Source organism: Salmo salar, chromosome ssa25, assembly GCF_905237065.1.
Source record: "Salmo salar chromosome ssa25, Ssal_v3.1, whole genome shotgun sequence".
NCBI classification, from domain to species: Eukaryota; Metazoa; Chordata; class Actinopteri; order Salmoniformes; family Salmonidae; genus Salmo; species Salmo salar.
The window spans coordinates 41,514,993-41,541,517 of record NC_059466.1 but is presented as its reverse complement, the minus strand read 5'-3'; the positions used below and the strand labels follow the sequence as shown (position 1 = coordinate 41,541,517).

The 26,525-nt window shown below is 43.6% G+C and overlaps 1 protein-coding gene across 6 annotated transcripts in view; it reads right to left on the bottom strand.

Annotated features, from left to right (window-relative positions):
* Window positions 1-26,525, bottom strand: part of LOC106586785 (lysine-specific demethylase 6A) — a 113,898-nt gene that overhangs the window by 79,923 nt on the left and 7,450 nt on the right. For 2 of the 6 annotated variants that reach the window (XM_014174411.2, XM_014174415.2), the window contains exons 3-7: window positions 15,329-15,437; window positions 14,696-14,745; window positions 11,132-11,190; window positions 5,761-5,823; window positions 2,065-2,185 (exon numbers count right to left, since the gene is read on the bottom strand). In XM_014174411.2, the coding sequence (XP_014029886.2) occupies window positions 2,065-2,185; window positions 5,761-5,823; window positions 11,132-11,190; window positions 14,696-14,745; window positions 15,329-15,437 (402 nt within the window). Of the gene's footprint in view, window positions 1-2,064; window positions 2,186-2,664; window positions 2,798-5,760; window positions 5,824-11,131; window positions 11,191-14,695; window positions 14,746-15,328; window positions 15,438-26,525 lie in introns of those variants that run through there. The other 4 variants (XM_014174413.2, XM_014174416.2, XM_014174412.2 and 1 more) reach the window with 3 other exon arrangements.

The window sequence follows — 26,525 nt, the reverse complement described above, 5'->3', positions numbered from 1 at the left end:
TTGGGGAAGAACATTGTTTGCATCCATGAGCTAGCTTTTTTTTTTTTTTATGACCAGCACTGTAGGTGCACGAGACAACTTTACCAGCATCATAGCATACGTATCAATGAATCGTTGTGACATGAAATACGAGTAATAGAGTAATCAATGTGTAATAACCATGTAAAAAATTTACAAAACGCGTTAATAAATTATGTGACGTGCAGTCATATTCAGGTCCTGATTGGTCAACAAGCTTATTTGACGCGCAAGACCCAAACGGCGTTCCGTAGCAAAGACCCAAACGGCGTTCCGTAGCAGAGACCCAAACGGCGTTCCGTAGCAGAGACCCAAACGGCGTTCCGTAGCAGAGACCCAAACGGCGTTCCGTAGCAGAGACCCAAACGGCGTTCCGTAGCAGAGACCCAAACGGCGTTCCGTAGCAGAGACCCAAACGGCGTTCCGTAGCAGAGACCCAAACGGCGTTCCGTAGCAGAGACCCAAACGGCGTTCCATAGCAGAGACCCAAACGGCGTTCCATAGCAGAGACCCAAACGGCGTTCCATAGCAGAGACCCAAACGGCGTTCCATAGCAGAGACCCAAACGGCGTTCCATAGCAGAGACCCAAACGGCGTTCCATAGCAGAGACCCAAACGGCGTTCCATAGCAGAGACCCAAACGGCGTTCCATAGCAGAGACCCAAACGGCGTTCCATAGCAGAGACCCAAACGGCGTTCCATAGCAGAGACCCAAACGGCGTTCCATAGCAGAGACCCAAACGGCGTTCCATAGCAGAGACCCAAACGGCGTTCCATAGCAGAGACCCAAACGACGTTCCATAGAAATCCTGGTTGAGAATGAAACGAATGAACAAAGAAACAGCACAGCAAGTAAGTGAAAGAAATAGGTTTTGATTATGTTTTACTGGTAATGGGGACATATGTGAATGCCAACAAAATAACTTTTTGGTCAGTGTGGTGTGTGTAACCTTTATTTAACTAGGCAAGTCAGTTAAGAATAAATTCTTATTTACAATGACGGCCAAACCTGGACGATGCTGGGCCAATTGCGCACCACCCTATGGGACTCCCAATCACAGCCGGATGTGATACAGTCTGGATTCAAACCAGAGACTGTAGTGATGCCTCTTGCACTGAGATGCAGTGCCTTAGACCACTGTGTCCATGTGTCCGTGTGTGTGTGTGTGTCCGTGTGTGTCCGTGTGTGTGTGTGTGTGTGTGTGTGTGTGTGTGTGATAACTATACAACATTTTTAAATATCAGTTATCGGTATCTTTTTTTTGGCAAGGAAAATATCGGAATCGGCCAAAAATGTCATATCGGTGCATCACTAACCAAAATGAGTACCGGAACCTATTTCAGTCCAAGTCAAGCACTAATAAGAAGTAATCAGGTAGGCCTGTTCTATGACGTTTCCACTGGATCAGAACATGACATTTTGCTCTTTCATGCTGAGAGGTTATCGAAAAGGGAGAGCGCTGGAAAGATGTTTCAAATACATTGAGGACCTGATGTCATTCTCAATGGATGTATAAACAGACTTTGTTTGCTTGATGTTTGAGGTGAAGAGAACATTACTCTGAGAAGCTCCACAGGTCATTAGGTTGTGTGTTAAGCTAATCAGAAATACTATCACATCCCCATATACATTTGCTCACAGCCCAGGTTGCCTATAGGCCTATATACGTCTATGTGTAATCAGGTGCGCGTCCTTACTCAACACTGACTGATTAAATCCAAACTAAAGATAATGACTAAATTGAATTGACAAAACTTGTAAATGGAATGAAATAAACAAAAACTTGTTTCTTGCAAGCGTAGCATAGGTTGTGCGCTCTGCAAACAATGTGTCCACTCCAACGATGTGAACGGTAAGACTGGAATAATTATAATAAATTGAATTCATTAACATAAATTACCATAATCTAACAAACGTAGATTACAAATGATAGGAATTACAGAAAATGTATCACTGGTGATACACGTAATGGGGAAGTGATATAGACTAAAAATCAAATGCAGTCGACTAATTGGGATCAGCCCTTTAATAGTAGCAGTACATACCTTCAGACTGGACTCGTAATCGGTGTTGCCTTTAAACATGAGGCCTAGCCTCATGTGGATCTCTGTGGCTCGGGAGAAACTGGGGTCAATATAGAGCCCATCCTGAAATGCTTTTATCGCCCTGCATACAGAGAGAAACAGGAGGAGAGCGTTAAACATAGGATGGAACAAAACACACACAAAAAAAAAAGCAAAATGTGTAGAAATAACCAGATATGTTAAATGAGGCTGCTTTTTTTTCTGGGATAAAAATCGAGTGAGTAAGAAAAACCTTGACACGCTCCTACTGTTGTAAAATACATTTCTATTTCACATTCAGAGGCATTGTAGAGTCCTCCAGTTCTGTACCCTGCTAGAGCATCTCTGGATTCAGAGAGAGCGAGAGAGAGAGAATGAACAGAAGCAAGAGAGCAAGCACTGCTGTTACCTTGGCAACATAACCCCCACCCATAACAACACTGATGTAAACCACATAAACTATATAGGCTGCAAAATAAACCTGACCCACTCTACTGCTTCACCCTCTGATATACAAATACCCATATTCAACACATAAACAAACAATTACAAGAACCTATTCCAAAAAAAAAATCCACTCACAGTGCAGTTGTGAAAACAAAGGCTATCGCATGACAGGGGACTGCCACAGCACGAGAGACTACTGTAGAAACACTGATCTCACTACACACAAACACACAGGATAAGCATTCTGAACCCATTGGCCTCACTCCCCCTCCTTTCCCTGTTCCAATCCTTCATCCCTCCCTCCCTCCCACTCTCTTATTCATACGTTCCTTCCAGAGTGGTAGGCACATTAGCTTCTCTAGGCTGGAACAGACTGGCAGTGAAACTGAGTGTACAGCAGACAAGCTAACAGAAAACCAGACTGGTAGAGACAGAAGCATAACATTAAACAGTCCAGAAGCCAAAGAGACTGGTAGAGACAGAAGAATAACATTAAACAGTCCTCAAGCCAAAGAGACTGGTAGAGACAGAAGAATAACATTAAACAGTCCCCAGGACAGACAGACTGGTAGAGACAGAGGGACAACACCACACAATGCCAAGTTCTCTCTGACTGAACCCCACTAATACCAGAATGATGCTATTACTGACAAAATCCTGTTGTATTATCAAATGTAGGGAAAATGTCCCACTGCTCTACTAGTCCAGCCCTGTAGCTCTCTGGGACCAGACCACTGCTCTACTAGTCCAGCCCTGTAGCTCTCTGGGACCAGACCACTGCTCTACTAGTCCAGCCCTGTAGCTCTCTGGGACCAGACCACTGCTCTACTAGTCCAGCCCTGTAGCTCTCTGGGACCAGACCACTGCTCTACTAGTCCAGCCCTGTAACTCTCTGGGACCAGACCACTGCTCTACTAGTCCAGCCCTGTAACTCTCTGGGACCAGGGTCGGTTGGAGACCACAGCTCTAGCCCTGTAGCTCTCTAGGACCAGACCACTGCTCTACTAGTCCAGCCCTGTAACTCTCTGGGACCAGACCACTGCTCTACTAGTCCAGCCCTGTAGCTCTCTGGGACCAGGGTCGGTTGGAGACCACAGCTCTAGCCCTGTAGCTCTCTAGGACCAGGGTTGGTTGGAGACCACAGCTCTAGCCCTGTAGCTCTCTAGGACCAGGGTTGGTTGGAGACCACAGCTCTAGCCCTGTAGCTCTCTAGGACCAGGGTCGGTTGGAGACCACAGCTCTAGCCCTGTAGCTCTCTAGGACCAGGGTCGGTTGGAGACCACAGCTCTAGCCCTGTAGCTCTCTGGGACCAGGGTCGGTTGGAGACCACAGCTCTAGCCCTGTAGCTCTCTGGGACCAGGGTCGGTTGGAGACCACAGCTCTAGCCCTGTAGCTCTCTGGGACCAGGGTCGGTTGGAGACCACAGCTCTAGCCCTGTAACTCTCTGGGACCAGGGTTGGTTGGAGACCACAGCTCTAGCCCTGTAACTCTCTAGGACCAGGGTCGGTTGGAGAAATCTGGTAACATTACATCTGATAGTGCTGCATTCCTCTGTAGCCTCTAGCTGTTGAAAGTAACTTGTAGTACATAGAGGGAATCCAGATTACATGCTTCCCTGTAGCCCCCTAATCAAAGTTTGTTTGCGTACACAGATTTGCAGAAATGTTTGTGTTTCTAGCTCCAACAGGGCAGTCAGACCTAGCATTAAAAAAAATCCAACAATAGATATATAATCCAGGTTGAGGTGAGAATTATTTAAAAGATACTGTTTGATGGTTAGGGTTTCAGATGTTTTCGGAAGATGGCCAGGGCTCTGCTGTCCTACCGGAGCGGGAGCTGCCCTCCCGTAGGGGTGGGAGGGCCAAGAGACCTGAGGTGGCAGAACAGAGTGCTCGGATTGGGGTGTAGGGTTTGAGCATAGCCTGAAGGTAGGAGGGGCAGTTCCTCTTCCAGTTCCGTAGGTAAGAACCATGGTCGTGTAGTGGATGCGCGCTTCGACTGGAACCCAGTGGAGTGTACGTAGGAGCAGGGTGACATGAGAGAACTTCGGAAGGTTAAAGACCAGGCGAGCTCCGGTGTTCTGGATAAGTTGCAGGGGTTTGATGGCACAAACAGGGAGCCCAGCCAACAGTGAGTTGCAGTAGTCCAGATGGGAGAGGACAAGTGCCTGGATTAGGACCTGCGCCGCTTCCTGTGTGAGGTAGGATGTTGTAGAGCATAAAACTGCAGGAGCAGGTCACTGCTTTGATGTTTGCAGAGAACAACAGGGTGTTCTCCAGGGTCACGCCAAGTTTCTTTGCACTCTGGGAGGGCGACACGAGTTGTCTACCGTGACGGTCCGACTGTTGGCTTTACAACACGTAGATTCAAGATGGCTCCTAGTCAGGGCAGTAACACTTACTAGTTACCTGCCTCACACTTACCTGCCTCACACAGGAAGCGGCGCAGGTCCTAATCCAGGCACTTGTCATCTCCCGTCTGGATTACTGCAACTCGCTGTTGGCTGGGCTCCCTGCCTGTGCCATTAAACCCCTACAACTCATCCAGAACGCCGCAGCCCGTCTGGTGTTCAACCTTCCCAAGTTCTCTCACGTCACCCCGCTCCTCCGCTCTCTCCACTGGCTTCCAGTCGAAGCTCGCATCCGCTACAAGACCATGGTGCTTGCCTACGGAGCTGTGAGGGGAACGGCACCTCCGTACCTTCAGGCTCTGATCAGGCCCTACACCCAAACAAGGGCACTCCGTTCATCCACCTCTGGCCTGCTCGCCTCCCTACCTCTGAGGAAGCACAGTTCCCGCTCAGCCCAGTGAAAACTGTTCGCTGCTCTGGCACCCCAATGGTGGAACAAGCTCCCTCACGACGCCAGGACAGCGGAGTCAATCACCACCTTCCGGAGACACCTGAAACCCCACCTCTTCAAGGAATACCTGGGATAGGATAAAGTAATCCTTCTAACCCCCCCCCTTAAAAGATTTAGATGCACTATTGTAAAGTGGTTGTTCCACTGGATATTATAGGTGAATGCACCAATTTGTAAGTCGCTCTGGATAAGAGCGTCTGCTAAATGACTAAAATGTAAAATGTAAAATGTAGTTGCATTATTCTCTATGGAATTACTAAAATGTATAATGACTGCCGTGACAACATATAGATTCAAGATGGCATCAAGTTGCATCAAAGACACATTCTAGCATAATTTCTCCATATGGAAACCAACATAGTGGGCCTACCTTCTCTGTCCTGCATGGGCCTCTGAGGAGGGCTGCACTGACCTAGACAGGGAGAAAGGGGACCTACAATAGTCAATATCAGGCAATGCCACAGACGCCTAACACCATTACACAGCCACAGCAAAGTTCTTACTCAACAAGGTCCCAACTTCAACTCTAAAGTACAGTAATATATTCCATATAATAGGTATATGGGGAGGGAGAGTATTTAGTAAGCTTCTGGTGTCATTTTTATTTTGTGATTTAAAATTATTTAGTTAGGCTTTTTCGGTTATAGTGGCATCTGTGGTAGTCACTCGTCCCATACACTTTACAGGCTTGGATAGTGGTAGAAAACAGTGAGGTAAGCTTGTGAAGAGACCGAGAGACAGTACTGTTAACAACACAGCAGGGTCTGGTAACTGGTTACCTGGCTGAGACAGACAACGAAGACTGAACACTGGATTCCACACAGAGCACCCCAATGCAGAGGCAAAGTGTGAGCAGATAAATAAAATTGTCCGGGAGAAAAATAATATCCCATTGCGAAATAATGTTTTTTAGCCTATTCATCGACGGAAATACCAGTTGATGTAAATCGGTCTATGGCTTCATTTGCATAATTTAAAGGAACTAAATTGATGTGTATTCGTTATGCATCTTATTTATCACATGCACACAGCATACAGACAGAACGGAAAAACCGTCAGACAACACTTTTATAAGCCCAATCATAGCGCAACAATTCTAAATGCAATCGTGTGTTAAAAAAAGTTTTGGGGCCATGATTAAAAAGTGTGCTTCTCATTCGCCATTCAAATGCTCAGGAGCTGGAGGCATTTTTAAAACATATAGCTACTTCATTTTATTTTTACTTGAACGTTTCACTACATATGAGGCATGTTTTACCTCGCTTCAAAGTAGCTTAGGCAAAAATGCGACCATATCCGGAGGCAATTATTTTATAAAGACTTCCAAAAGCCTTTGAAACCAGTAGCCTATTTCTATTGGTTTTCAACTTGCTTTCGTTGTCCAGTAGCCAAATGCACATTTGTGCGTAGCCTACAGCCTTGTGCGCTAATCATTTTAAGAAATTATAGTTTATCAACATTTTAAGCTAAATGTTCTGATCAGATTCATTGCTTTTTAAGTATTTAATTTTTTATGTAGTCTAGACCTACTGGTTGTATGAATTTGGGATCTATCGTCCCACAACTGTCCTAGAGTCTGTTTGGGTTATTTCTATCTCGACAAGTTGACCAATTGAATAGGTCAACTTTTCTACTATGGGGAAATAGTAGATTGACATAGGCTCATAGGCGGCGTGTCCATAAGGTTAGGGGAAGCTTTCCCCTAGTAATTATATAGCCTACTTCTGTCTATACATAAATAAATACTATCATTCAAAATAGGCCACTAATTTGATTTGCATGATTTGAACACAGAGGATCGTTAGCTTGTTTTAAACCATATTGCCTACAGTTGGAAGGAAAGGCAGGCAGCGCATGTAATTTGGGCAACGCGCGTGAGTTATACCAAATAGACGATTGTTGAGTTGCAACTGTCAGCAAAAAGTAGAGGCCCAGCCAGGCATACTGCAATATTTAAAACATGTAATCGCGGGAAAACATACGTTTCGAAAGCAAATGGCTCTTGCTGTAAAGAGAACACAATAAAAAAAAACAAATCTGCTTTTTAATTATCAAAATTCTCAACTTAATTGAGCTAACAGTAGGCCAATAGCCTATCTTATTGGCACCAGTGGAAAGCATCGGCCATATTCCCGGTGAGTGAGCACTGTACATACAGTGGGGGGAAAAAGTATTTGATCCCCTGCTGATTTGGTACGTTTGCCCACTTACAAAGAAATGATCAGTGTATAATTTTAATGGTAGGTTTATTTAAACAGTGAGAGACAGAATAACAACAAAAAAATCCAGAAAAACGCATGTCAAAAATGGTATAAAATTATTTGCATTTTAATGAGGGAAATAAGTATTTGACCCCTCTGCAAAACATGACTTAGTACTTGGTGGCAAAACCCTTGTTCGCAATCAGAGGTCAGACATTTCTTGTAGTTGGCCACCAGGTTTGCACACATCTCAGGAGGGATTTTGTCCCACTCCTCTTTGCAGATCTTCTCCAAGTCATTAAGGTTTCGAGGCTGACGTTTGGCAACTCGAACCTTCAGCTCCCTCCACAGATTTTCTATGGGATTAAGGTCTGGAGACTGGCTAGGCCACTCCAGGACCTTAATGTGCTTCTTCTTGAGCCACTCCTTTGTTGCCTTGGCTGTGTGTTTTGGGTCATTGTCATGCTGGAATACCCATCCACGACCCATTTTCAATGCCCTGGCTGAGGGAAGGATGTCCTTACCCAAGATTTGACGGTACATGGCCCCGTCCATCGTCCCTTTGATGCGGTGAAGTTGTCCTGTCCCCTTAGCAGAAAAACACCCCCAAAGCATAATGTTTCCACCTCCATGTTTGACGGTGGAGATGGTGTTCTTGGGGTCATAGGCAGCATTCCTCCTCCTCCAAACACGGCGAGTTGAGTTGATGCCAAAGAGCTCCATTTTGGTCTCATCTGATGACAACACTTTCACCAGTTGTCCTCTGAATCATTGAGATGTTTATTGGCAAACTTCAGACGGGCATGTATATGTATTCTTGAGCAGGGGGACCTTGTGGGCGCTGCAGTATTTCAGTCCTTCATGGCGTAGTGTGTTACCAATTGTTTTCTTGGTGACTATGGTCCCAGCTGCCTTGAGATCATTGACAAGATCCTCCCGTGTAGTTCTGGGCTGATTCCTCACCGTTCTCATGATCATTGCAACCCCACGAGGTGAGATGTTGCATGGAGCCCCAGGCCGAGGGAGATTGACAGTTCTTTTGTGTTTCTTCCATTTGCAAATAATCGCACCAAATGTTGTCACCTTCTCACCAAGCTGCTTGGCGATGGTCTTGCAGCCCATTCCAGCCTTGTGTAGGTCTACAATCTTGTCCCTGACATTCTTGGAGAGCTCTTTGGTCTTGGCCATGGTGGAGAGTTTGGAATCTGATTGATTGATTGCTTCTGTGGACAGGTGTCTTTTTTACAGGTAGCAAGCTGCTTTTAGGAGCACTCCCTTTAAGAGTGTGCTCCTAATCTCAGCTCGTTACCTGTATAAAAGACACCTGGGAGCCAGAAATCTTTCTGATTGAGAGGGGGTCAAATACTTATTTCCCTCATTAAAATGCAAATAATTTTATACCATTTTTGACATGCGTTTTTCTGGATTTTTTTGTTGTTATTCTGTCTCTCACTGTTTAAATAAACCTACCATTAAAATTATAGACTGATCCTTTCTTTATCAGTGGGCAAACGTACAAAATCAGCAGGGGATCAAATACTTTTTCCCCCCACTGTATTCACTATCATTGTTGGGTGTTTGTTTAGACAATCATTTCCCCCTCCAGTTTAGATGAACGTCATAGTCTATTCGTCTCCCCCCTTCTCATAAGCCTTATATACAAACTACTGTTCAAAAGTTTGTGGTCACTTAGAAATAGTCTTGTTTTTGAAAGAAAAGCACATTTTTTTGTCCATTAAAATAACAAACATTGTTAATGTTGTAAATGACTATTGTAGCTGGAAACGGCTGGTTTTCAATGGAATATGTACATAGGCGTACAAAGGCCCATTATCAGCATCCATCACTTGTGTTCCAATGGCACATTGTTTTAGCTAATCCAAGTTTATCATTTTAAAAGGCTAATTGATCATTAGAAAATCCTTTTGCAATTATGTTAGCACAGCTGAAAACTGTTGTGCTAATTAAAGAAGCAATAAAACTGGCCTTCTTTAGACTAGTTGAGTATCTGGAGCATCAGCATTTGTGGATTCGATTACAGGCTCAAAATGGCCAGAAACAAAGAACTTTCTTCTGAAACTTGTCAATCTATTCTTGTTCTGAGAGATGAAGGCTATTCCCTGTGAGAAATTGCCAAGAAACTGAAGATCTTGTACAACGCTGTGTACTACTCCCTTCACAGAACAGCGCAAACTGTCTCGAACCAGAATAGAAAGAGGGGAGGCCCCGGTGCACATCGGAGCAAGAGGACAAGTACATTAGAGTGTCTAGTTTGAGAAACAGATGCCTCAAGTCCTCAACTGGCAGCTTCATTAAATAGTACCCGCAGAAGACCAGTCTCAACGTCAACAGTGAAGAGGCGACTCCGGGATGCTGGCCTTATAGGCAGAGTTGCAAAGGAAAAGCAATATCTCAGACTGGCCAATAAAAGAATAAGATGGGCAAAAGAACACAGACACCAGACAGTGGAACTCTGCCTAGAAGGCCAGCATCCCAGAATCACCGCTTCACTGTTGACATTGAGACTGGTCGCACGCCCAACACATAACTAGCATTACTGCGGACAAGAGTTTAAGACAGCATATTACACTACGCCCTCTCCCCACGCTTTAACCTTTTCATGACCGTAACTTAAGCTCTTGAGTGTATGAACGTAGAAGGATTTCCTTTCCCTGAACTGTCAGCTGCCTAACTTCCTCATTCCACCCCCACCCCCCCCCCGAAACGCACAGGCTCTAGTCTGGCTGCATATCAAATCTTCTATATTTGCTGTAAGTAGTATTCTGGGCTGTCTGACCTACAATTGACAGTGGCAGTAAATATCAACATTCTTAGAAAAACAAGTGTCATACAAAGCAATGGCAGCACTGATAAACAGAATTTACAGAGATTGAAAAACAGCTTCTATCTCAAGGCCATTAGGCTGCTAAACAGCAATCACTAACTCAGAGAGGCTGCTACCTACATTGAGACCCAATCACAGGACACTTTAATAAATGGATCACTAGTCACTTTAAATAATGCCACTTTAATAATATTTACATTACTCATATCACATGTATATAGTGTATTTTATACCATCTACTGCACCTTGCCTATGCCGCTCGGCCATCGCTCATCCATGTACATATTCTCATTCTCCCCTTTAGATTTGTGTGTATTAGGTAGTTGTTGGGGAATTGTTAGATTACTTGTTAGATATTACTGTCAGAACTAGAAGCACAAGCATTTTGCTAAACATCTGCTAACCACGTGTATATGACCAATAAAATGTTATTTGAATTTAAAACTATGAGTTTATAGAATGAAAGAAGCATAATTGACTACTCAACAGTCAATCCCACCAGTCAGGTAAGGGTTCAATGAAAACACAACATACACACACAGTAAGGAACACACAATAGCTACACAAATGTAATGTACTATATAGCCTGTGTATCACTACACAGGCCCACAAGGCCAAGCAAATCCAGATCTCAGGTCTCTAGCTAATAAAAACGCACTACAGTCCAAAGGAATATACTGTGAATGTGTACTTACCAGTGAAATGTGTTGTAATGGAAGTAGACCAAACCAAGGCCATATAAAAAGCCAGCATTCTTGAGAGAGGGAGAAAAAAACATTAGTGGCAGGAACATTTCGTCTATTTCTCAAACAGCATTGGTACAAAAAAATTATTCAAAAAATTAAAAAATAAAAGATAGAATGTCTGAACAGCGCTGATTACTCAGTCAAGTTTCAACAAAAAAGGACACTTCACAGTCCCTCTAGGATTTAGCTGGGATATTTGCAGGGGAGGGGAGGGGGGGGACACTTGACTTCACAGTGCACTATTCTGACATTTTTGCATTAGAATATGCAAAGATCTTGTCCCAAAATGGAGATGATTTGACTGTTTTATGAGGAAATAGTGCCGTGATTAGTGAAGTTTGCAGGCCCTAGCGTAGCCTAATATGAAGGGAATTGTTGATTTTGCCCACAAAAAATGATAATGCAATCCTGGAGGGATTGATATTACTAAACGGAAAGTGTTTAGTTGGCCTAGCCAAAAAACAGTAGCTCCTCCTCCCTCTCAGGATTAAAGTGCATTCTATGCTCATAAGGGCAATGGTAGAGTAGAGGCCTAAATACATACTGCAGTGCATTTCCAAATAGTGAAATTCAGAGGTTACCATTGTGTCCCAGTAATTCACCTTTCAGAGGTTACCATTGTGTCCCAGTAATTCACCTTTCAGAGGTTACCATTGTGTCCCAGTAATTCACCTTTCAGAGGTTACCATTGTGCCATAGTTTCACATGACACTATAGTACCGGTATCAGTCACAACCGAAAGCCTCTAACCACAGAACCTCCTACTCATACAGACATACCAATCAACCTGAAAACAAATGTAATTTTCAATACCAATCAGATGTAAATGTTCTTAATAAGAATTACATTTTTTGGAGGTGAGAGGAGGAGAGAGGATCAGACAGACAGCATGGCTGAGGAGTTAGGAGGAGAGAGGATCAGACAGACAGCATGGCTGAGGAGTTAGGAGGAGGGCGGATCAGACAGACAGCATGGCTGAGGAGTTAGGAGGAGAGAGGAGAGGATCAGACAGCATGGCTGAGGAGTTAGGAGGAGAGAGGAGAGGATCAGACAGCATGGCTGAGGAGTTAGGAGGAGAGAGGATCAGACAGCATGGCTGAGGAGTTAGGAGGAGAGAGGATCAGACAGCATGGCTGAGGAGTTAGGAGGAGAGAGGATCAGACAGCATGGCTGAGGAGTTAGGAGGAGAGAGGATCAGACAGCATGGCTGAGGAGTTAGGAGGAGAGAGGATCAGACAGCATGGCTGAGGAGTTAGGAGGAGAGAGGATCAGACAGCATGGCTGAGGAGTTAGGAGGAGAGAGGATCAGACAGCATGGCTGAGGAGTTAGGAGGAGAGAGGATCAGACAGACAGCATGGCTGAGGAGTTAGGAGGAGAGAGGATCAGACAGCATGGCTGAGGAGTTAGGAGGAGAGAGGAGAGGATCAGACAGCATGGCTGAGGAGAGGAGGAGAGAGGATCAGACAGCATGGCTGAGGAGTTAGGAGGAGAGAGGATCAGACAGACAGCCTGGCTGAGGAGTTAGGAGGATCAGACAGACAGCATGGCTGAGGAGTTAGGAGGATCAGACAGACAGCATGGCTGACGGTTTCCACATGAGGTCAATATCATTACATTTGACTTTTTAGATTTGAATGTATGCATTAATGAATCAATTATATAAATCACAGTCAATTTGACAAACTGTTTCCCTTCCATTTGGGACTAATTTTATTGATCAACAACATCTGCATAGAAGAAGCAATCTGTTATTTTATAAAAGTCTGTGCTGTCTCTTTAAGACCCATGACATCTCAGACACAGACACAGACAGACAGCGAGGCTCGAGCTAAGATGATCTTGACTGGGAAAGAGGTGAAGCGGGGGAGATGAAGTGAATGAATAAAGTTATATAATGGACATTGTTTTGCAAAGAGTAATTCAATATTTTCAACAATTCTACATGCATTAGAGTTCAACTTCTGTGCAGCATAACTGATGCAGCCCAGACTCCCAGTGAGTGCAGTGGTTCCTCAGGACAGAGACTCTAGCCGCTACAACTAGCAATGAGTAAGTGGAGCAGACGACAAGGGGACATCGGCTGCACTGACAGACTTGATACTCTCTCTGTCAGTAGACGACGTGAGACACATTTGAGAGAAGTACCGAAAGCAAACATTTTAGTACCACACCGTTTTTCAGGTTCTAATATCGGAAAAAGTACAAAAGTTTCAGTATACCATGCAACACCAGTAATAATTCATCGATACGCATCGGTCCCCAGAGTAAGACGATGTGAGAGGTGAGAAAGTGAGAGAGGATGCGTGAGTCTGAGTAAGAACGTTTCTGACAGCCTGGCAGCCTACCCTTCACATTCACCTCACGTATCCCATGAGACAGACAGACTCAGTCAAGTTCAGTCAATGTTTTGACCATTTCTTCCACAGACTCAGGGAGTATAGCCTACCTCCCTGCTCCTCCCAGTCAAGTCCTCTACCCCAGACCTGGCTCCTCGCCAACAGTCTCACACTCAAGCTCCAACCCTACACCCAGCCCCTAGTCCAAAGCCCAACCTGATGCTCAGTCTAGAGATCCTCAATCAAGCTCCAACCCTACACCCAGCCCCTAGTCCAAAGCCCAACCTGATGCTCAGTCTAGAGATCCTCAATCAAGCTCCAACCCTACACCCCAGCTTCAGCGCTCTGCCCAGTCTCAGGTAGCCCTTCCTTACTCCAGTCTAAAGCCATAGCCCTTTCTCCCAGGCAGCCCCAGTCACAGCCCCAGAACACGAACCACAGCCCGGGAGAGATCATCAAACACTTCCCCAGCAGTGAACAGGGGCAGAAACACAACGCTGTCTGTCCCCATCATGGTCACATCCCCAACACCTTATCTCCACTCACATGCCAATGGGCACCACGGCAGACTGGAACTAACATCCATCCTCCTCTTATCCACCCACACTGGGCAGGGAAAGGACACACTGCATGATAAGAGCTGGTGGCTGGCCTGGCCGGGTCAAACGGTCGACTGAATATGACCCAGACACTGGAGAACAGCTTCCCTAGTCTAACACCATTCCTTTATGAACAGACTGTCATCGTCAAGGTGGTTGTATGCAGTTAAATGCCAAGACAACAAGGGGTCAGCAGTCAACATTTAGATCTACTTGGATACATGGTGTTTCAGAAAGTAGCAGTCGACAGCTAGACCTACTTGGATACATGGTGTTTCAGAAAGTAGCAGTCGACAGCTAGACCTACTTGGATACATGGTGTTTCAGAAAGTAGCAGTCGACAGCTAGACCTACTTGGATACATGGTGTTTCAGAAAGTAGCAGTCGACAGCTAGACCTACTTGGATACATGGTGTTTCAGAAAGTAGCAGTCGACAGCTAGACCTACTTGGATACATGGTGTTTCAGAAAGTAGAAGTCGACAGCTAGACCTACTTGGATACATGGTGTTTCAGAAAGTAGAAGTCGACAGCTAGACCTACTTGGATACATGGTGTTTCAGAAAGTAGCCACTCACCTTCCAGTAGTCCGACTGTAAACTGTAGTACTTCTGATACGCAGATAATGCTGAGAGGAGAGACCAGTTAGTGAACAGATCAAAACAATGCTGTAACAATTAGCCTACATTACATCATCTTCATCCACTCAACACACAATCCACTACCTCATCAGCTATACAGGCCAAATAAAACCCAAAGTATAACAATAAACAGCTCTTCGAACTTAAAAAAAACACTCAAGCATGAAAACGCACACAAACTACATTTCTTCAAGAAACTCCTCCAGACTTGTAGTCATATAAAGCCCAGAGCCATCCGCAAACAATGGCAGTGGAATTACATAACGGCAGACAAGTGAAGGAACTCAGACTATCCGTGTGACAACAGAGACAGCAGAGCATTCCACACACCAACATAACTGCCTACTATTATTTGTAATTTCCCAGACACCTTTTACAGGGTTTGGGAAGAATAAGAGGTATGACGTGTAGTCTGTCTGGCAGTTGCTGCTACTTTAAAGGACAAAGCCCAACACCGAAATCCTACATTCTGCCAAACATACAATTTCAAAAGCATTGTTATTACTAAATTAAGGATGTGATCTGGTGTAGACTGTGTGTGTGCGCACGCACGCATATATGTTTGATCACCTTTTGGATAGTCCTCCAGGAGAAGATTGAAGTGGCCCAGCTGGCAGAACACCTCTGGCTCTACTTTCCCTTCTGACTTCAGGATGGCAGAGTCATAGCAGCTTACAGCCTGCAGAGAGAGGGGGAGAGGGGAAAGAGGGAAATCATTTCAACACCCCGTATTAAAAATGGTGGTCTAAAAAAGGCCCCAACTTTTAGAAGTCCACACTAAATCAGTTTGAGCTTATAGGCCTACGTTTCCTAAAAACTATCCACGTTGATTACGGTCTGTCTAATGGCAAAAAATATCCAACATATGAAATCAATAACAGCCATCTAAATGTGTTACAAAACAGCAACTACAAGTCCCTCAAATAACTTGATCATCACTGAACCATATCGCTGTACCTCTCATAAAAATAGATACAGGTTTATGGCAGGTCGCCCCAGACACACAGGTGACCTTTCAGTGGGAGGGTGCATTGCAAGGCTTTCACCGCCCAAGTCGTTTGGCAAGGTGACAAGCCAAGGCTCCCATGCCAAAGTTGGGGTTATAGCCTGGCAAAATGTAAATAACAGCCACACAAATCACACAAACCACCACCACAGACTTTCAAAGAGGGAGGTGTGACTACCCACTTTGGCTGAGGGCCAAATGAGAGAGCAGCACCTGGAAACAGGCAGTGAGCTGGAGGATGGCGATTCACTGGCTGAATTAAAAGTATGTGCAGCCCAGCTGTATATCACCAGGACCAGTGGCCGGGATATAGCCTAGCCACTCAGAGAGAATAAAGGGGGTAGTTCGGTCGAGCAATTTCAAATCCTCCAACTTGATATCAAAACGACATTTGCATTTGTTAGGCATGTTATCACAGTGCAGGAGCAATGGCATTACAGGAACCAGGGTAAAGCGGTGGTCATGTCTTCATTTGACACACAATGTAGAGCAGGTGACACTGTAGAGCTGTACTGACTAGGAGGGGGATCTGAGTCAGTCAGGCAGCCAAAGGTGCCAGACAGAGTGAGTGAGTGAGTGAGTGAGTGAGTGAGTGAGTGAGTGAGTGAGTGAGTGAGTGAGTGAGTGAGTGAGTGAGTGAGTGAGTGAGTGAGTGAGTGAGTGAGTGAGTGAGTGAGTGAGTGAGTGAGTGAGTGAGTGAGTGAGTGAGTGAGTGAGCGAGCGAGTGAGTGAGTGAGTGAGTGAGCGAGCGAGCGAGCGAGCGGAAAGAGAGAGAGAGAAAAAGAGAAGCGAAAGAGGAGAGAGGTCAGTGCAGTCCTGAGGGGAGACAGAGACACACAGACAGCGTAGTCTCAATCGTCACACCACAGCCCTGTCTCATCCATTCAGATCTAGCCAGCCAGACACAGACATCCCAGACACTGTGCTACAGGATCACTCGGGACCTGACTGAAGCAGACAGTGGCTGATATGAACCAGACAAATGTCACCCCCCAAATAACACACCATTTCAGGTCACCCCTTTTTCCCCTCCAAATTACACAGCATTCCAGTCACCCCATTTCCCAAAAAGTAACACACCATTCCAGAGTTACCACTTTCCCCCAAAGTAACACACCACTCCAGAGGACTATTTCACCACCCTATGTGGGAAATATTTCCCATACACCCCTGGGTACAGGGCTCTGTCCTGAGTTGCCAGAGGAAGAGAGCCAGCCGTCCAATCAGGCACTGCAGCTAGGCTCCATAGCATGAGAAGCCAGCCTAATGAAGAACAGAGAATGGGAAGCAATGGGATGGCATGAAGTATGGTCCCACAGAAACGTTCAAACTTCCTCGACATGCTTGAATTCTATTGCAGGGTAAAAAAAAATACTTTCAGGCAAGCAGGCAAAGGTACATCAAATCTAATTTTACATACTTCGGAAAACAGGTGTGGACTAACACTGAAATGCTTACTTACAGGCCCTTCCCAACAATGCAGAGAGAAAGAAAAGAGAGAAAATGATACTTAAAATATATTTATTTAATAGAACAGTAAAACACGTACTGTTATAATAAAAATGTATAAAATGCACAGTGTGTGATAACTTGGCTATATACACGGTGAACCAGTACAGAGTCGATGTGCAGGATCTAAAATTAACAGCCTGCGGGTTGATTTTGGCATTGGCGGGTGATATATCTATTCACCAGCCACGTTGGCGGGTGTTCAGGGCTCCACAGTGAGCATTTCCTGAATGAAAAAAAGTCAAGTATGATCCCATTTATAGTCAAATAAATACTGCAGTAGCTGTTTTAAGTATTTCCGACATTTTATTTTATAGCTGGTAAATGAAAGTCAAACTACGAATCCTAAATAGTCTATTCCACCTGGCGCTGCAACACTGCCTGGATGGGGGCTGTGCACACAAAGAGCTGAGTGAAAGATTCATTTTTATAAGCCCTGTGCACAGGCATAAAAGTTAGTCTAATTGACTTGAAGCAAAAGTCTACCAAAGTGAAACTTTGTCCTTGTGTTTCTTGGCTATTTACAATGTTTTGATCACAACCTTTGTTGATTTTGTTTGAGTTTCAACTGCAAGGGAAGAGAAGACAACGCTTCTACTTGTCGGACTCTAATCTCACAGGCACAAACATGACTCAGGAAACGAAAATATAAACATAACAAGTCAAGTGTTGGTCCCATGTCACATGAGCTGAAATAAAAGATCACAGAAATGTTCCATATGCACAAAAAGCTTATTAATCTCAGTTTTTGAGCACAAATTTGTTTACGTCTCTGTTAGTGAGCATTTCGCAAAGATAATCCCTCTACCTGACAGGTCAGGTGTGGCATATCAGGAAGCTGATTAAACAGCATGATCTCTACACTGGTGCAACTTGTGCTGGGGACAATAGAAGGCCACTAAAATGTGCAGTTTTGCCACACAACTGCAGTTATGTCCAACAGAGCTGTTGCCAGCGAATTGAATATTAATTTCTCTACCATAAGCCGCCTCTAACATCGTTTTAGAGAATTTGGCAGTACATCCAACAGGCCTACAGACCACGTGTAACCACACCAGCACAGGACTGTCACATCTGGCTTTTTCACCTGCGGGATCATCTGAGGGGGGGTAGTTCTGTCTGTAATAAAGCCCTTTTGTGGAGATTCTGATTCTGACCCGCAAAAACCCAGTCTCAACGTCAACAGTGAAGAGATGACTCTGGGATGCTGGCCTTCTAGGCAGAGTTGCAAAGAAAAAGCCATATCGCAGACCAGTCAATAAGAATAAAAAGATTAAGATGGGCAAAAGAACACAACACTGGACAGAGGAACTCTGCCTAGAAGGCAAGCATCCCGGAGTCACCTCTTCACTGTTAACGTTGAGGCTGGTGTTCTGCGGGTACTATTTAATGAAGCTGCCAGTTGAGGACTTGTGAGGCATCCGTTTCTCAAACTAGACACTAATGTACTTGTCCTCTTGCTCAGTTGTGCACCGGGGCATCCCACTCATCTTTCTATTACGGTTACGACAGTGTGCGCTGTTCTGTGAAGGGAGTAGTACACAGCATTGTACGAGACCTTCAGTTTCTTGGCAATATTTTAACAATGTGAAATGTCAGAATAATAGTAAAGAGAATGATTTATTTCAGCTTTTATTTCTTCCATCACATTCCCAGTGGGTCAGAAGTTTACACACACTCAATTAGTATTTGGTAGCATTGCCTTAAAATTGTTTAATTTGGGTCAAACGTTTTGGGTAGCCTTCCACAAGATTCCCACAATAAGTTGGGTGAATTTTGGCCCATTGCTCCAGACAGAGCTGGTGTAACTGAGTCAGGTTTGTAGGCCTCCTTACTCGCACACGCTTTTCAGTTCTGCCTACAAATTTTCTATGGGATTGAGGTCAGGGCTTTGTGATGGCCACTCCAATACCTTGACTTTCTTGTTCTTAAGCCAATTTGCCACAACTTTAGAAGTATGCTTGGGGTCATTGTCCATTTGGAAGACCCATTCGCGACCAAGCTTTAACTTCCTGACTGAGGTCTTGAGATGTTGCTTCAATATATCCACATCATTTTCCTCCCTCTTAATGCCATCTATTTTGTGAAGTGCACCAGTCCCTCCTGCAGCAAAGCACCCCCACAACATGATGCTGCCACCCCCGTCCTCACATTTGGGATGGTGTTTTTTGGCTTGCATTCCTCCCCCTTTCTCCTCCAAACATAATGATGGTCATTATGGCCAAACAGTTCCAATTATTTATTTATTTTCATCAGACCAGAGGACATTGATCAAAAAAGTACGATCTTTGTCCCCATGTGCAGTTGCAACCCGTAGTCTGGATTTTTATGGTGGTTTTGGAGCAGTGGCTTCTTCCTTGCTGAGTGGCCTTTCAGGTTATATCCATATAGGACTCGTTTTACTGTGGATATAGATACTTTTGTACCGGTTTCCTCCAGCATCTTCACAATGTCATTTGCTGTTGTTCTGGGATTGATTCGCACTTTTCGCACCAAAGTACGTTAATCTCTAGGAGACAGAACGCGTCTACTTCCTGAGCGGTATGATGGCTGCGTGGTCTCATGATGTTTATACTTGCGTACTATTGTTTGAACAGATGAACGTGGTACCTTCAGGCGTTTGGAAATTGCTCCCAAGGATGAACCAGACATGTGGAAGTTTACCATTGTTTTTCTGAGGTCTTGGCTTATTTCTTTTGATTTTCCCATGATGTCAAGCAAAGAGGCACTGAGTTTGAAGGTAGGCCTTGAAATACATCCACAGGTACACATCCAATTGACTCAAATTATGTCAATTAGCCTATCAGAAGCTTCTAAAGCCACGACATCTGGAATTTTCCAAGCTGTTTAAAAGGCACAGTCAACTTAGTGTATGTAAACTTCTGACCCACTGGAATTGTGATACAGTGAATTATAAGTGAAATTGTTAGAAAAATGTGTTCTGTCATGCACAAAGTATAGTTTGTTAACAAGAAACAAGAAATTTGTTAACAAGAAATTTGTGGGACAGTTTAAGTTTTAATGACTCCAACCTAAGTGTATGTAAACTTCCGACTTCAACTGTACATACACACAATTGTTTTTTTTGTGCCTTTTTGATATCGCACCTCACGCGCACATTCAGTACTACCATATACATGGTCTTACCATGGTACTAGAGGTCGAACGATTAATCGGAATGGCCAATTAATTAGGGCCGATTTCAAGTTTTCATAACAATCGGTAATTGGTATTAATGAACACCGATTTGCCTATCTTTTTTTATTTATTTTTATTTCTACACCTTTATTTAACTAGGCAAGTCAGTTAAGAACACATTCTTATTTTCAATGACGGCCTAGGAACGGTGGGTTAACTGCCTTGTTCAGGGGCAGAACGACAGATTTTTACCTTGTCAGCTCGGGGATTCATTTTTGCAACCTTGCGGTTATTTGTCCAATGCTCTAACCACCTGCCTTACATTGCACTCCACGGCGAGCCTGCGTGGCAGGCTGACTACCTGTTACGCGAGGGCAGCAAGAAGCCAAGGTAAGTTGCTAGCTAGCATTAAACTTATCTTATAAAAAACTATCAATTTTAACATAATCACTAGTTAACTACACATGGTTGATGATATTACTAGTTTATCTAACGTGTCCTGCGTTGCATATAATCGATGCGGTGCCTGTTAATTTCTCATCGAATCACAGCCTACTTCGACAAACGGGTGATGATTTTACAAGCGCATTTGCGAAAAAAGCACTGTCGTTGCACCGATGTACCTAATCATAAACATCAATGACTTTTAAACCTGCATATATTTTTAAACCTGCATATTTAGTTAATATTGCCTGCTAACATGAATTTCTTATAACTAGAGAAATTGTGTCACTTCTCTTGCATTCCGTGCAAGCAGTCAGGGTATATGCAGCAGTTTGGGCCGCCTGGCTCATTGCAAACTGTGTGAAGTCCATTTATTCCTAACAAAGGCCGTAATTAATTATGACATAACATTGAAGGTTGTACAACGTAACAGCAAGATTTAGACTTCGGGTTGCCATCCATTAGATAAAATACGGAACGCTTCCGTATTTCACTGAAAGAATAAACGTTTTATATTGGAAATTATAGTTTCCGGATTTGACCATTTTAATGACCAAAGGCTCATATTTCTGTGTGTTATTATGTTATAATTAAGTCTATGATTTGTTAGAGCAGTCTGACTGAGCGATGGTAGGCACCAGCAGGCTCGTAAGCATTCATTCAAACAGCAATTTCGTGCGTTTGCCAGCAGCTCTTCGCAATGCTTCAAGCATTGTGCTGTTTATGACATCAAGCCTATCAACTCCCGAGATTAGGCTTGTGTAACCGATGTGAAATGGCTAGCTAGTTAGCCAGGTGCACGCTAACAGCGTTTCAAACGTCACTCGCTCTGAGACTTGGAGTAGTTTTTTCCCTTCCTCTGCATAGGTAACGCTGCTTCGAGGGTGGCTGTTGTCGATGTGTTCCTGGTTTGAGCCCAGGTAGGAGCGAGGAGAGGGACGGAAGCTATACTGTTACACTGGCAATACTAAAGTGCCTATAAGAACATCCAATAGTCAAACGTATATGAAATACAAATCGTATAGAGAGAAATAGTCCTATAATTCCTATAATAATATAATAACTACAACCTAAAACTTCTTACCTGGGAATATTGAAGACTCATGTTAAAAGGAACCACTAGCTTTCATATGTTCCCATGTTCTGAGCAAGGCACTTAAACATTAGCTTTCTTACATGGCACATATTGCACTTTTACTTTCTTCTCCAACACTTTGTTTTGCATTATTTAAACCAAATTGAACATGTTTCATTATTTATTTGAGGCTAAATTGATTTTATTGATGTACTATATTAAGTTAAAATAAGTGTTCATTCAGTATTGTTGTAATTGTCATTATAAAAAATAAAAAAATAAACGGCCGATTAAAATCGGTATCAGCTTTTTTGGTCCTCCAATAATCGGTATTAAAATCATAATCGGTCGACCTCTAGTTGCAATTGTCACTATTACAAATACATTTTAAAAAATGGCCGATTAATTGGTATCAGCTTTTTTTGGTCCTCCAATAATCAGCATCGGCGTTGAAAAATCACAATCGGTCGACCTCACATGGCACAGAAACGGTATCAACATCTGGATACAATCCAAACTAACAACGCCAAGTTAACTAATCAAATGTCTGTCAAATGTCCAAGCAAAGCAAGCTACTATAGTATCTCCAAACATGCCCTAATAAAAGGGTAGCCTACGTCAAGCTTTCCCGTCCTGTTTGTCCATCCATTGATATGAAAAAACAACAGTTGACAGTTTCTCTCTGTAATAGGAACTAGTGCGCACAGTACAGTAACCAATCAAAGCCTTCCAATCCAGGGCAACACTTTTACGTCCCCACTCTATCCCCCTTTCTGGAGCAGGTCCAGAGCTGGCTAACACTCTGTTTTCATGCCTTAATTATCAGCTGAAAGCCTGCCATGTGCCAAGAGAGGAGGGTTTAAAAAAGGAAAGTGTAGTGGCGTACTGGCTGGATGCCAAGTGGTCCGAAGTCCCTGCCCAATAATGTTTCTACCATGTTTTGTGCTGCTACCATGTTAAGATGCTACCATGTTATGTTGCTACCATGTTATGATGTTGTGTTGCTGCTTTAGGTTTCTCTTTATGTAGTGTTGTGTTGTCTCTCTCGTTGTGATGTGTGTTTTGTCCTATTTATATTGTATTTATTTATTTTAATCCCAGGCCCCTGTCCCCGCAGGAGGCCTGTTGCCTTTTGGTAGGCCGTCATTGTAAATAAGAATTTGTTCTTAACTGACTTGCCAAGTTAAATAAAGGTTATATAAAAAATGAAGTGACATGTCTTTAGCTCCAGCAGCAGAGCTCTCTCTGCCCTGCATGGTGCCGGGCCCGCCTTCATCTCCTCACAGGGTGGGTCATTACTCAATCAATCAAATATATATTACAGGGCTAATATTAACGTAGTGTTACAGTGTTGCATTCTGAAGTTGATGAAGTTAGGTCAATGGTTTTCAACATAGTGGGTCAGACTCAGAACCGCACGGTGGGTTTGTCTTGGGTCATGCTATGGAGTGGTTTCTTTGTTTGATGTGTTACAAGACGTCACAATGCTTCAGATTGGTCATCATTACACACTGAATTGCCATTAACCATGAGGAAAGTGGTAGCCTTACTACTAACTCCCAGCTAACTAGCTAGGCCTACCCTACATATAAAAGCAAAACATTTATAAACCAACAATGTTACCATGCAAACACTCTCTAAAAAAATAAACACTAAAAACCTACACTAGGCTGTGAGTGAACTAACCTACAAAATACAGGGCACAGGAAATCAGCGCCATGTATGGAGTTGTCATATTTCAAAATCTAATAGTTTACCCGCCTGAGAAACCAACAACTTTGATTGATGATTACTTGATTTGGCTCCCAGTGCAAAATCTGATAGGGACACCGTGGCAAGTTCTAGGCAGCTCAACAGATTCTCCATTTTCAATAACCCTGTATCCTCAATGTCAAAGCAAATTTCATTGGTCACATACACATGGTTAGCAGATGTTAATGCGAGTGTAGCAAAATGCTTGTGCTTCTAGTTCCGACAATGCAGTAATATCTAACAAGTAATCTAACAATTCCTAAACAACTACCTAATACACACAAATCTAAATGGGTGTATGAGAATATGTACATATAAATATATGGATGAGCGATGGCTGAGCAGCATAGGCAAGGTGCAGTAGATGGTATAAAATACAGTATATACATATGATATGAGTGATGTAAGATATGTAAACATTATTTAAAGTGGCATTGTTTAAAGTGACTAGTGAGCCATTTACTAAAGTGGCCAGTGATTGGGCCACTCTTTTACTGAACAAAAACTCAATATATAAAGAACAGACAAACAGGAGCCGTAGACCATTAAGTAACAGGCCTGCCCTTCATCAGCCATGCGTCTGTAGGTAACCTAGTAGTAAGTGTGGAGTCCACCAGCCTCGCCTCCCCCACGACAAGCTCTGATCAAACAGCAGTTTATTTGAGCTTGACACGTTTATATGATGGGACAGTTCCAATATGAATGGAACATTTGAGCTATGAAGTCTGTCACCAACACAGAAAAACAACACTGCAAAAAATGTGTTGTTGCTTATTAGCAAGCATTCCTGTACGTAAATTACGTAAAAACAATAACAAAGCTGTCTCCCGTCCCTGGTTTGGTAGAAAGCTGAGTGATGGGGCTGGAGAACTTTAACCACTCAAATTCATAGAGAGAGCTATGGATGCAAGCACTGACCATCCATGATATCAAAATTATAGTTTTAACTATGTAGTGTTTGATTACCTTTTCTTTGTTTACAGAGTAAAACAAGCTTATATTTTGGGTTCTGGTGGGATACGACAGTTGAACTAAGCTCATGGGGTGTTTCTAAGTTATATTCTTCAAGAATCATATTATTTTATAAGTCCAAAAAGGGATATAGTAACTGATGATTGCCCCTTTAATATGAAGTAGCTAGCTACCATGTAATTGTGTTATGGTATAAGTGCATGGTGACTGGTGATTAGTGTTGCACGGTATACTGAAACATCAGTACTTTTGATACTAGAACACAACATTTTTGTTACTTTCGGGACTTCTGTCAAATCTGTCTCCCGTCATACACGGATTGAGAGGATCAAGTCTGTCTAGTAATTTGTCCGAGTCTTCTCAATGGGGCAGCAGTAAGCTACCCAGGCTACTTGCGCTTGCAGCTGACACAGCCACTTTTGAGAAACAAACGAGAGGACAGAAAATGCCAACAGCATGGTTTCTAACGAAAACATACCTCCACGCATTACACTCATGTGAGCGTTATAATATGACATGTTTAAATAGCCTACAAAATACACAGTATAGGAAATCAGTATGCCCAGTGATTATTCTGTGACATTAGCTAATACGCTTCTGCCGCGGTATCGTTTTGGTATCGTGATACTAAATCTGGTATCGAAGTCAAAATTCTGGTATCGTGACAACACTACTGATGATAGTCAACCGAGGTTTCCGTTAGCCGGTAATAGCCAGCTTTAAGCCCCAAAGAAATATGATTTTTAGCCTATTCATTTGTGAAAATACCAGTCAATTTAAATACATTTGGCCGGGTTAATTTACATTATTTTGTGGAATTAAAATTGGGACGTGTATTTTTGTTAGTCGCTATGATTATTTATCACACGCACAGCATACAGACAGAGCCTAGCTTAAGCAGAGAATCTGTCAGAGTGCGAGAGCTGCTGCTACAGCTCCTGTTGCTGCTGCAGTAAAACGTGCATTCATAAGCCCAATCATTGTGCAACAATTCTAAATGAAATAATTTGTGGGGCCTCCCTAGTGGTGCATTGGTCTAAGGTACTCGGGAGGCACTCAACAGAACAATGACCCAACACACCTCCAGGCTGTGAAAGGGCTATTTGACAAAGAAGGAGAGTGATGGAATGCTGCATCAGATGACCTGGCCTCCACAATCACCCGACCTCAACCCAATTGAGATGGTTTGGGATGAGTCGGACAGCAGAGTGATTGAAAAGCAGCCAAGAAGTGCTCAGCATTTGTGGGAACTCCTTCAAGATTGTTGGAAAAGCATTCCAGGTGAAGCTGGTTGAGAGAATGCCTTGATGACAGCTTTGCCCACTCTTGGCAAAGGGTAGCTATTTGAAGAACCTCAAATATAAAATATATTGTGATTTGTTTAACACTTTTTTGGTTACTACAAGATTCCATGTGTTATTTTTTCTTGTATTTCTATCTACGAACTAAATATCCTGCAACCCACCTCACCCAATGTGGTACGGATCTGCTATTTTAATTCCATATAACAGGAACCTTCGTCAGCTGCTAGCCAGCTAACTAGCTACTAGTCTTTGTTAGCCACAGCTTGCGGTCTTCACGTTTTAGCTCGGACACCGCCAGCTTTAGCTCAGACAATACATGCCAGTCTGCACAGCGCGATATCAACACAGAGCATATCGGACTGCTTCTCCCTACCACATCACCAGATTGTTGCCGCTCTGGATCATTACACAGGATCATCGCAGCTAGCTAGCTGCTACCGAGTGGCTACTGTTAGCTAACGCCTCTGTCCCGAAGCAAGCACCAGTTAGCCTTGAGCTAGCCACGAGCTAGGGCCATATACCAGCTAATTCTAGGGCTACAATAGCTCTTTTCCCAATTGGCCTGGA